This window comes from Colossoma macropomum, unplaced genomic scaffold, assembly GCF_904425465.1.
Source record: "Colossoma macropomum unplaced genomic scaffold, Colossoma_macropomum, whole genome shotgun sequence".
NCBI classification, from domain to species: Eukaryota; Metazoa; Chordata; class Actinopteri; order Characiformes; family Serrasalmidae; genus Colossoma; species Colossoma macropomum.
Window position 1 is genome coordinate 12,448,579 of NW_023494803.1, and position 12,866 is coordinate 12,461,444.

At 38.6% G+C, this 12,866-nt stretch overlaps 1 protein-coding gene across 3 annotated transcripts in view; it reads left to right on the forward strand.

The window, feature by feature from the left end:
- LOC118823547 (cathepsin L1-like) overlaps positions 1 to 12,866 on the forward strand; it is a 105,277-nt gene that overhangs the window by 53,184 nt on the left and 39,227 nt on the right. Inside the window, exons 1-7 of one of the 3 annotated variants that reach the window (XM_036593237.1) lie at positions 4,227 to 4,320; positions 5,290 to 5,390; positions 8,936 to 9,078; positions 9,201 to 9,395; positions 9,757 to 9,948; positions 10,394 to 10,556; positions 11,253 to 11,358. In XM_036593237.1, the coding sequence (XP_036449130.1) occupies positions 5,291 to 5,390; positions 8,936 to 9,078; positions 9,201 to 9,395; positions 9,757 to 9,948; positions 10,394 to 10,556; positions 11,253 to 11,358 (899 nt within the window). In that variant the 5' untranslated portion in view covers positions 4,227 to 4,320; position 5,290. Of the gene's footprint in view, positions 1 to 4,226; positions 4,321 to 5,289; positions 5,391 to 8,935; positions 9,079 to 9,200; positions 9,396 to 9,756; positions 9,949 to 10,393; positions 10,557 to 11,252; positions 11,359 to 12,866 lie in introns of those variants that run through there. The other 2 variants (XM_036593238.1, XM_036593236.1) reach the window with 2 other exon arrangements.

Sequence of the window (12,866 nt, forward strand, 5' to 3'; positions counted from 1 at the left end):
ACCCCACCTCAGACCTGTTCTAGGCACTGACCTGTTGGTACTAAGCAGCACTTGGGTTCTGGGAACTGACCTGTTGGTACTAAGCAGCACTTGGGTTCTGGGCACTGACCTGTTGGTACTAAGCAGCACTTAGGTTCTGGGTACTGACCTGTTGGTACTAAGCAGCACTTAGGTTCTGGGCACTGACCTGTTGGTACTAAGCAGTACTTGGGTTCTGGGCACTGACCTGTTGGTACTAAGCAGCACTTAGGTTCTGGGCACTGACCTGTTGGTACTAAGCAGCACTTAGGCTCTGGGTGTATCCTCATGAAGCAATTGACCTCGGTTGTCTATCTTACACCTCCCTAATACTTCTGCTTTTATTAACACATTCTAATCAGGGCATCTCTGGTCATGCATGTACAACATGCACGATCAGAATATGCTGCATGTACTTACAACCTTATATGGCTATATTAACAGAAATCTGCTGAAGACTGGTAACAGCAGCTGTCAAACCTTCCCTTATTTGGTACCTAGCCAACACTCAGTTTGGGGTATAAAACCCCTATGTAAGGGTAGACTGCTTTAGAGCGCGCTCTCATTTCTTTGCTCTCATCTCTTCGCTCTCATCTTTTCACTCTCTGGTCTGCATCACTTTCATTTCCTAAATAAATAACTCATTCAAAACTTGTAATTCATTCTGTTGTCAGGATTTCCATGACAAATCTTTGGGGATTTCCATGACAGCAGCATTTGGGTTCTGGGCACTGACCTGTTGGTACTGAGCAGCATTAGGGTTTTAGCATTAGGCAGCACTAGGATTCTGGGTGCTGGCCTGTTGGTACCTGGTAGTTAGACCCACAGCTATATTATTATTATTATTATTATTATTATTATTATTATTATTGTTGTTGTTGTTGTTGTTGTTGTTTCCAAACACGTTCAGAGGAGGACAGCTCCAAAGTGTATGTACCAATGTATCAATTTCTCTCTCTCTCTCTCTCTCTCTCTCTCTCTCTCTCTCTCTCTCTATCTATCTATCTATCTTCAAGTATGAATTTGAGTAAATGAGCTGGTTTTCTCACCTATGCCCAAAGCACAAGGTTCCCATGACTTAATATACTGTTCACTCCAACACCAGTGACCCATCGCTTGCTTTATTATTACCCAGTAAAACACTACAGGTCGGTTTTCTCATGTCAAGCCTCAGCTCGCGGCTCCATTCTGATCGCTGGCTGAAAATGAAACCAAACGTCAACCTCAACAGCCTTTATTTAACTACTCAAAGCAGAACTTAGATAGAACGAATTGCATTTGCTCTTTTCACAGTACTTGAGTGCATATTTCCCTACAACATGGTTTTGGAGTAGATCTAAATCATGGTAATTTTATTTTTATTTTATTAATACAGCACTTCTACTTCGCTGTTTCATTTTTAATAACATGACAGAGTAAAAATAAATGATGAGTGTGTCGACTCATAAACTTATTAGATGTTACATTTAAACGATTTAGTTCTGAAAGCCAATGAAAACAGTGCAGCTCCCAAAAACACTTACTTCAGCACTGATGAGTTCAGAGAAGTGAAGTTTACAGGAGAAAGAAAGAGGAGGACGTTAGCAGCATACATGAGAAACACACTTTATCCAAACAGTCATCTTCATTCGTTTTCACTTAAACTAAAGAAAGTGCCGTTATCAGCTGCTAAACACACCTCACAAACCTTGCAGACATCTCCACTTTTCACAACTCAACCTCCACCTTGAGGAAGCAGCCGTTAGCTGACTGGCTAACTAATGCTAGCTAAACTGGTTTTGTGACACTATTTACTTCTTTGTTATATTAAGATAACATGGCAGCTATTTATTGAACTTAAAACGTGTTCTATGTGTTTTATTGCAAGCGTCTTTCCTCTGCCTACTTTGGTGACCAGTGGTGTCTACTTGTACAGTTTAACCATATAAAGTTTGGTTTTGTTGCACCTCAGGTTCCTAATGAACTCTGGTCAATAGTTCTGTCATGCTCAGATTTGTTTTTAATGTTCTGTTTTTTAGACTTAATGGCCTGAACAAGGCATTCCCAACCTTTTGAGACTCAATGACCCACACAAATGACCACAAAGGTTTTTACTTTAATTGCCTTTTTCACTGACTTACCTAATGAGATGTCTTTTCTTGTTTATTAGCTAGCAAGTGCTGGATGTCCAACTGAAGATAGGAAATCTACAAAAAAGAGTTCTGACTCAATTCAACAGGTTTAGATACATTAAATCTTTAGGTCTTTAGATCTTTCTGCTACTAGCTTTATAACAAACATCATCAAGAAAGATTAGTGGGCCCATCCCAAAAGCAGCCATGCAAGCCCAAGTTGTGACACTACCGCCACCTTAAAGAAGAGGGTAGAAAATCTTATTAGAATCGTAGGAAAGCATGCACCTGGTTAACAGCCTATCCAAATGACAGTTACAAATGCAGATTTGCAGATTTGTTTGTTCCGCTTGTACAAAGGAAAAGTATGGTGTCCCGCAAGGATCTGTTGTGGGACCACTGTTGTTCTCATTTTTTAGGCTTCCACCAATTGCAGTTATACACAAGCATGGCATCAGCTGTCATTGCTACACTGATAACACTCTCTTCAGTCTAGTGAGCAGCAGACCATCAAATGTAGTCAAATGTTGTCCCTTCCTTAAAAGCCAAAACACCTTTTTTATAACCTTTCTTATTTTAGCCACATTTGTCAGCCTGCTTTCCTTGCATTATACTTTTGATTAATACTACACTACTTTGCTTTGTGTGACGTCTTTGAAAAATTAACCCATAAGCAAAGTAAATAAATTATATTTTCGTACTGTTACAGTCACGTCCATATGTATTTGGACAGTGACACACACACACACTTATCATTCATTTCTTTGGACTGTGGAAGAAAACCCACACTGACAATGGAAAACATGCAAGCTCCACACAGAAAAAAATTACAGAAATCCAATTTTGTCTTCGGTAAGTGAAGAGGGTGCTCAATTGGGTCAAAATCAGGTGATTGACTGAGCCATCTAAGAATATTCTATTTCTTTGTCTTAAGAAGCTCATGGCTTGTTTTCACAGTAAATTTTTGGTTATTATTCATCTGTACCATGAAGCACTGTCCTGTCAGTTTTGCAGTATTTGACTCAATCTGAGCAGAAAATGTAGCTCTATACACTTCAGAATTCATCCTGCTACATCTATCAGCAGTTACATCATCAAATAAACACTGGTTACCCAGTTCCATTGGCAGCCATACAAGCCCATGTTATAACACTACCTCCACCATGTTTCACAGATGATGTGGTATGCTTTGGATCATGACCCCTTCTTTTTTTTCACTTCTCTTCCCATCATTCTGGTACAAGTTAATTATGGCTTCATCTGTCAAAAGAATCTTGTTCCAGAACTGGGCAGACTTTTTTAGATGTTTTCTAGCAAAGTCTAATCTGGCCTTTCTCTTCTTGATTGTTAGCAAGTTAGATTGTGAAGTAAAGCCTCTGTATTTACCTTCATGAAGGAGTCTTTTGATTGTAGACTTTGACAATTGATGATATTGTGAATGGGTTTTTCTTCACAACAGAAAAAAAAAATTATCATCCACTTTAATTCTCTTCCATGGTCTTCCAGGCCTTTTGGTGTTGCTGAGCTCACCAGTTCATTCTGTTTAAGAATGTACCAAATTGTTAATTTGGCCACTGACCACTGGTGATTTGACAACTGCTACTCACTGCTATTTGACCACTACTTTTCACTACTATCTCTCTGATAGATAAGTTTTGTTTTTCAACCCTCCACTTACATCGACACCTCTTTGGATTGCATGACTCCATTGTAAATTAAAGTGTGATTCCGTTGTCACTAGCTAATTATGTCAGTAGTGTAAGGCCTTCAGTCCAGCTCCACAATGAAGGCAATACAACAGATTTACTAACTTAACAGTGAAATAAGCTTATAACTACAACAATTATAGAGTTTAAATACTACAAGACTGATGATTCTCTTTTAGAAAAATGAACTGAACAGTACAGACCCGTTTATTTCTATTTCACAGAAATCATCATGTCTTCTCTGAAGGCCTAAAATGACCTGAGGTTTCCACACAGAAGCTATAATGCATGAAGTGATATTTCTCTCATCTTTTTTGGTCTCAGATAGTTGAAGTTTGTGGTGAGCGTGTATCTGTCGGTATCTTTAGCACAGAGATGAGTATCAGAGTGACAGATAACATGAGATAAAGTCAGCATAAAGCCAGTGACAGTGAGGGCACCCGCTCACACAGAGAGCTTCACGACTGAAGAGCAGGTAGATACAGGTAAGCACATTCAGAGATTTACACTGAAGGAAAAATGCTAACCTAAAAAACAAAGCAGTGAAAAAAGAAAAAAGAAAAAAGAACTTTTGAGAAACAGAAAAAGGCAGCAGGTAAATATACAAACAACTAAAGCACTATGAAATTAATTGCACAAATTATTCGATTATAAATGAAGCATTTGTCAATTATCTTGCTACTGTCTGATACGTGAACCTTATGACAAGTAACTAACTAACTAAATAAATAGATAAATAAATAAATAATTTTAAGAAGAACATACCTGTAGTTTTTACACCTTTTAGGGATTCAGATAATAAAATTATCAGATAATTAAAAAAAAAGAAATATATTTCAAAAATGACATTACATTTTAGGAAATGATTAATAATAAAAATAATAAAAATGATGAAAAGAAAAATTATATGATGTGTCTTAATTTTTGTCATTTTTCTGTTTTTGATGTAATTTGAAAGTGCCTGTTGTTTTTAGATTTTAATTGAACTTCTAAAAGTAAGTTAACAGAACAGAAATCTTTATTAATCTGTATCTGTTCCTGTAAGTTTAATTAACTTAAAATTTATGGCTGCCCAAACACTAACTCTTTAAGGTTAAAACTTCTCTTTTTCAGTGTATGCACACACTAACAGCAGTGAAAATGCTGTTTTTAAGCCTAAAGAAACTGCATTATCAGGATGCATTCCAGCATCACAGCTGAAAAGTGTTTATATGATATGGCTTTATTACTGTATCCTGTACAGTTTATCTGATCACTCATGTCACAACATTAATGCAGGACAGAAACTACATGGCATGGTGAAAAGAAATGAGATGTTGAGAATATGATTCATTGAGTTTATGTGATCTAACTTTGAAGGATTATTACATTTTTAAACAGTATTTGTTTATTTCCCTCAAGCTGAAATTATTTACAGTGTAGGTAATTATTTTGTTCACTCTTACTCTGTGCAGAATGAGGGTTTTGCTTGCTGTCGCTGCTCTTGTGGTTGTGGCCGGTGCAGCCAGTGTCTCTGTGGAGGATCTGGAGTTCAACGCCTGGAAACAGCAGTTTGGTGAGAAATTTACATGAAATCTGCTTCTTTTTTCATGAACAACTCTCCATCAGGTAGAGGCATTAGACTAAAATCACATATATTATTTAGAATAGCAGTATATATCTGAAAGAATTGGATTTTAAAGTCTATTTATTCGAGCAGTGTGTTTATTTGTTTGGTGTTTATTTGTTTGCTTTGTTTATATAAAACCACAAACACCCAAAAACCCTTTCCATGATTAAAGGGTTCTCTGCATGGTGAAATGGTTCTTCAGATTGATGTAGAATATGTTGTATATGGTTCTATATGGCACCAGAAAGGGTTCTGCTATTGTGATGATGTCTAGCTTGTAACAAAGAAGAACACTTTTTAATGCTATAAAGAACCATTTTCAAAAGGGTGGCACATTCTCCATCAATCTGAAGAACGCTTTCACCATGCGGAGAACCTTTTAATCATGCAAAGGCTTCTTTGGGTGTTTATGGTTCTATAGAAAACCATTTTTCTTCACTAAAGAACCCTTGAAGAACCATCTTTTTTAAGAATGTACTGAAACAACATGCAGGAATCCAAACAATCCTTTCAGCAAGGCGGAAAATAAGTTACAAAGAGCCAGCAAAATATCAAACGCTGGTCAAAACAACCACTAATAGGACTAAACTGTTTCTTTCATGATGTGATCTGGACCACATGGGCATGAAAGACCTGCAGTTCAGTCCATTTCAGAGGAGGTTTTAGGATTTTTGTCCCTCCAGAATCTTTTTTATTTAACATGAGGTTCTATGAACAGAACGTGTTCAGCATGTCTCATAAACGACATCATAAAAAAGCAAAAGAAAAGAAGAGTAAAAACACTGATGGCCACAGACAATAAACACTAATTGCAACAGAAAATGAGAAAATTTATCAAAAACAGATGTTTTCCCATTAAGGTCGTTACTAAATTCCTCTGCACATTTCTTCTCAACATTTTATTTGCAGTTTTTATATATTCTTAAAGCTAAACAGTCTTTCACTGAAACTCTTCTTTCATAAAACCAAGCAAAAAACTATATTTTAAGCAAAAAAGGTGAAGCTGAAACAAAACATTCTGTGCTGATCATTTTGTGCCCTGATAAACGCTGTTAGAGCTCTGCAGGCCTCGGCCAAATATCAGCTATATTTTTACACTTACAGCTTCGAGCTCAGGTTGGATTTAAGCTGCTGTATTTGCTTTTATAAATTAAAATGATTATTATTTTTTTCCAGTGTATTAGATTAGCCTGAATTTAGTGCCATGCTATCTTTCTCTCTCTCTCTCTCTCTCTCTCTCTCTCTCTCTCTTTCTCTCTCAGACACACTCGCCCTCTCTGTCTTTATCTTTCTATCGTGCCGTATGCTCTCTTTTTCTCTCTTTTTTTCTCTCTCTCACTTGCCATCTCTGTCTTTATCTCTATCTTTCTATCGTGCTGCACCCCCCCTGGGATATTTTGGTTAAAAATATCCCAAGCCAGACCAGCCTCTGATCTAGACTGTCAAAACCATCCAGTGTCCAGCTACTTTTAACGTAGATAAGCTGATATGTTATATGTAGTGCTTATTTACCATGGACATTATAATTTGAACTCAGAAGCCAAAATTATTTAATCAACACAAAACACCAGAAATATCTAGAAATTCAAATGAATGCCGTCAGGGTTTGAGGAAAGCAAACTTTTCTGACAGATGGTAGAGTTTATTTAGCATGCGATACCATGTAGACAGGGTGGGCGGGGCCTGCTGTAGCATGACTTTCCATATAGACCCTTGAAGTTGTGTGTCAATTTGTAGTTGGCATTAGGCCCATATTTGGACTCAAAGCTCAATTTTTCTATGGCAAAAATGAATGGAGTTTTCCAGAAATCACCTCTATCGCGCCTCATCGTTAATAAAAATGTTCAGAACCACATGCATTTTGTCTTGTGTACATATTCCTCCCATATATCACCGGATCCTCTGAATTACGAGGTTGTTAAAAAGTCATGATACTAGTATTGCTACATGCAAGCTAAAGCTACTGCGTATCAATTTGGCATCACTATGGTGGTCGTATCACTGGTTTGTCAGCCTTTTTCAATGATTACCAGGAGAGTATCAAAAGAGGTTAAAACCACTTGAAAGTCACCAAAGTATGTGATGATAGTATCAAATGTACACTATATGCACAAAGCATTGGGACACCCCTCCTATTTATTGAGTTCAGGTGTTTCAGCCACACCCATTGCTAACAGGTGGATCAAATTAAGCACATAGCCTTGCAGTCTCCAGATGCAAACACTAGCCGTAGAATGGGTCACACTGAAGAGCTCAGTGACTTTAAACATGGCACTGTCATAGGATGCCGCCTCTGCCACAAGTCAGTTAGTGAAATTTCTGCCCTGCTAGATCTGCCCCTGTCAACTGTAGGTACTATTATTATGAAATGGAAGCACCTATGAGCAACAACAGCTCAGCCAGAATTGTATGCTTCCAACTTTGTGGGAACAGAAAAGGAAGGCCCTTTTCTGTTCCAGCATGACTGAGCCCCAGTGCACAAAGCAAGGTCCATAAAGGCATGGCTGGGTGAGTTTGGTGTGGAAGAACTTGACTGGCCCACACAGAGCCCTGACCTCAACCCCATCAAACACCTTTGGGATGGACCAGAGTGGAGACTGTGAGCCAGGCCCTCTCGTCCAACATCAGTGTCTGACCTCACAAATGCTCTTCTGGATGAATGGACAAAAATTCCCACAGACACACTCCAAAATTTTGTAGAAAGCTTCCCAGAAGAGTGGAAGCTGTTATAGCTGCAAAGGGGGGGAGGGGGGGGGTGGCAACTTCTTATTAATGCCTATGGATTTAGAGTGAGATTCATAAAAGCTCCTGTAGGTGTAATATGTAGGTGTATAGGAGTATAGTAACCCAGTCTCTTTGACTCTTTAAAGACCTCATAATTCAGAGGATCCAGTGATATCCGAGAAAAAAAAAAATCATAGGACAGAAATAATCCGCTTTGGAAAAGTTTTGATTACAAAAGGATGCAGCAGAGGCAGTTTTAAAAAAGTTCATTCATTCTTATCATAGATAAAATCTTTTTAGAGCCGGATTTCCTTATGTGTGTTTAAGAGCGTAGCACCAACCACGAAATGACAACATGACTTCAGTGGTCTATTGGCTGAATGGGCTGTAGGCTGAACTTGAGGTGCATTCAAAAGACATACACACATTAAACACGGCTTCCCCATGAAATACATTCTTGAAAATGATAGTTCTTCAAGGGTTCTTTAGTAAAGAAAATGGTTCTATATAGAACCTTTTTGAAAAAGGTTCTATATAGCACCAAAAGAGTTCTTCTATCATTGCAGGCTTGACATAGGAACTGTAGAAGAATCCTTTTTGATGCCATATAGAACCTTTTTCAAAAAGGTTCTATATAGAACCATCTACAGTACATTCTTGATCAGTCTGAAGAACCTGAAACTTTTACTTTTTTACTCGCAGCTTATACATTTTCGTGATGTGTTCAGGCCCATTTCCTCCTCAGCATAAAAAATGTTTCCTCTTAGGTAAGAGTTATGGTTCAGTTGAAGAAGAGTCTCAGCGTAAGATGATCTGGCTGGACAATCGTAAGCTGGTCTTGGAGCACAACATGCTGGCTGACCAGGGCCTCAAAAGCTACAGACTCGGCATGAACCACTTTGCAGATATGGTGAGATCTTATATACACAGTTCACTGAATCTTTTCTTCAGCTCTGTTTATTATGTGCTGTTCAGAAAAGACTCTTGACATCTGGATTGTCACAATCCTCTCACCATCTTCTTCTTCAACAGGACAATCAGGAGTACCAGCAGATGTTTAAGGGCTGCCTGGGATCCTTCAATGAGTCTGTGATCGAGAGTGCAACTACATTCCTCCAACCATTAGAGGGCGCTGCTCTGCCCAGGGATGTGGACTGGAGGGCTAGGGGCTATGTGACCAGAGTTAAGGACCAAAGTCATTGTGGCTCCTGCTGGGCCTTCAGTGCGGTGAGTTACAGAAGGACAGGTAAAGAGGGAGAACCAGATAGAGGGATTAGTTGTGCGGTACGGCCAAAAATGTGTACAGTGCAAGTAAACCTACCTTTTGAACTGGTTGTTATACTGGGATGTCCCTTCAGTTTTTAATTAGACCCATCTTTAAGAACCAAAGTCAATCTGAATTATTTTTTATTCTGCAGGAAAACCTAGCCTAAGCTTGCCTATTAAAATTCAGATTTGATCTTCTAGAAAGATTTGGTCATAGATTCTTACAGGATTGAAATAGCGCAGTGGTGTTCAAAATATCCAGCCAAGAGTGGCTCAGCAGTCTCAAAATGTGGTGTTTGTTTCTGTCATCTCTCTCTCTCAGACGGGAGCACTAGAGGGTCAGATGTTCAAGAAGACAAAGAAGCTGGTACGCTTAAGTGAACAGCAGCTGGTGGACTGCTCCGGGAGTTATGGAAACTTTGGCTGTCAAGGTGGTTTCATGGACAAGGCCTTCAAGTACATCATGTACAGTGGAGGCCTGGAGACAGCATACACCTATCCATATCAGGCCAAAGTGAGGCTGCCGTAGATAATAATGCCAAAAGTTTAATTAAAAATAGATATATTTGTCCTTTGTCCACAAAATGTAGTTGATCAGCTAAGACATCTTTATTGTCTCAAGTCTGCTTCTTTAGTTTTGCAATAGAGCTACAAAGCTAATGGAGTTAAGAAGTAATGAAAGCCATCTGATTGCCCATTAGCATGGTGAAAACTGCATAAATATTGTCTATACATTTTTATAACAGTTTGGCAAACAGGTGTGTGATGATTTGACATGCAGTTTGCACAGGGCTAATTTGTGGGGGCTTAATTGTTATCCTTATCGCTCCAGTGAAAAACTTGGTTCATCTACATTTGGGGGGAAATTGTGAGAACATTGATTTTTGAAAGTAACCTTTTAACTTCGAACTGAAGCAGAGGGGTAGCAGCCAATCCTGACTGTTTTCATCTCTCCTCAGGAAGGGCAGTGCAGCTTTAAAAAACAGAGAGCTTGGGCTAAGTGCTCCAACTATAAAGGGGTGTCGCCCACAGAAGACGCTCTGAAGAACGCTGTGGCCACAATCGGACCTATTTCTGTAGCTATAGATGTCTCTCCTCACAGCTTCCAGTTGTACAAGTCAGGTAACCTGCAGAAAACTGTCACGCTGAACTCATATTCTGTCTTTATTGAGGCATATGTGAGTAAGCTGACCATTTGCAAAATAATGATTGGTTTGTCCCTCAGCCAATCTTCAGAACGAACCTGCAGTGAGAACGATGGTGGCAGTAAATAAGTCAGAATGATTAGATTTAGAAATGGTGCAAAGGTGTCAGTGAAGAATGTAGAATGCTTGACTTGCACTATTCTGATCATCTGGAGCTGTTTTTGTTTCATTTCATTTCTTTTAATTCCTGAAAGTGAAAATGTTTTGGAAGACCAAACTCACAGTTCAGTGTCAAAACTACTAACAGGCAGACTTACACTGGATCTAAGGTTACAGAACACTGTTAAGATCCATTAGCTAATTAGTTAGCTTAGCTGCTAACAATTACCAGATTAAACAGGACTGCTGAGTGCTCACATTTGGGATTAAAAACATTATGTATCAAGATAAATATTAATGCACTCGTACACATGCTATTCTTTATATTGTTTTGTTAGTTTGCTGACAAACTTCACATTAAAGATGATGAGTTCTTCTCAGTACCTAATGTAACATTGCTGTCTGACTATTTAGCATTAGCTCATCTAAAGTATGTCTGATCTGAATATCAAGCCAGTTTATTTTTAAATGATAAAATGTTTCTCCTCTGGGTGCTTCTTACCTGAACTTTCAGGAGTGTATGATGAGCCAGCCTGCAGCAGCACTAAGGCGACTCATGCCGTCCTGGCTGTTGGTTACGGCACTGACCATGGGAAGGACTACTGGCTGGTCAAGAACAGGTAAACATCACAAAGACAATTCCTGATCACATTACTGTCAGGGACACAGTAGGGAAGGGGTCGCATGTGGCTCTTTTACTGCCCTTTTGCGGCTCCATGGCAGAATTTGATTTTTAGGTAAAAATAGAATAATCATCCTTTGCAGTAAAATAAAGCTCTCCTGATCATTCTAACACAGTTTTAACAATAAATGGTCTTAAACACTGGATTATTAGTGTGGTCTATATCTGCTAGTTCATCCTTTAACCCTGTAGGTTGGCAGACTGCTGGTCACCAGACATCAATCTTGTCTAGCTAGTAGCTAAAGAAAAGGCAAAGAGAGAGATTTAAGACGAATGTCGATAATTTGAAGACAAATAGACTTATGGACCCTTTTCACAATGAGTCATGATTACTTCCAGTTTAAGCGTTAGATTAAGAAGTGGATAGAAGCACTGCTTTAACTGTAAACAGAGCTAAATGCTGTATGTGTGTGATAGCCTTGTTTTTACTGCAGTCTCTGTGTCTTTGTAAAACGTGCCAGCGATTTCTGTAATATTTCTGCTGAAAAAAGAAAGAAGAACTTTTATATGTAGAATGAATTTGATTGACTCTGCTTTTATTAAGCTAGCTATGCTGGCCAGAAGCCATTGCTGACAATAGCTATTATCCCAAACTGGATTACCCAGCTAACATCAAGCAGCTTTCTGCATCACCAGTGAATTTTCTACTCAACTTTAAAAAGCTAATGCAGGCAATAAACCATCAACGAAATAATTCTTACATAATCAGCTTGATTCAAGCAACTAGTGTTAGCTGAAACATTATGTCAGAGACCTTATATGACTCTTCCCAGATTACAAACAACTAGCTAGCTATGTCAGAAAATGGAAGTCAAAATGTCACAGCATAACCTCAATGCTAAGTCAGCTAGGAGTCACATTTTTGATTGAGCAGTGAAAGGTGGATGTTATCTGAAGTATTGCTTCAGAAATTGTCATGAAACTAAAAGAACGATGCTGTTTGGCAGATCGCTAACATAGCTAGCCAGCTAGCTTTAAAGCTTGCTACTCATATGAAGCTGGTGTTCCTGCTAATGACCTCATTTAAACTCTACCAAATTCATGCTACATAGAAAAGTTCTTCTTTCTTTCGAAAACAGAAATAATACAGAAATGGCTGCTGTACAAAGACAGAGAGACTACTTGATGTGAAGCAGCTGCAGGGCTACACCACACATACAGCATTTAAGGTCTGTTTAAAGTTAAATCAGTGCTTCAATCCACTTCCTATTCTCACTGTTTGTCATGATGGTGCACGAAAAAAAAGATATGTCTGTTGTAGCCCAGTGTGTGAGCATTATAGTACATTACTATAACATTTAGTCATCGCTTCTGCAGTAGTTATATGGAGCAGAAGTTAGTTTTACCCTGCTAGCACTTTAAGTAGTAGGAAGTAATCACAACTCCTGGTGAAATAGGCCCATTTGTGTTTATAATCACTCCAGCTGGTTTCCTGATACATTTAAT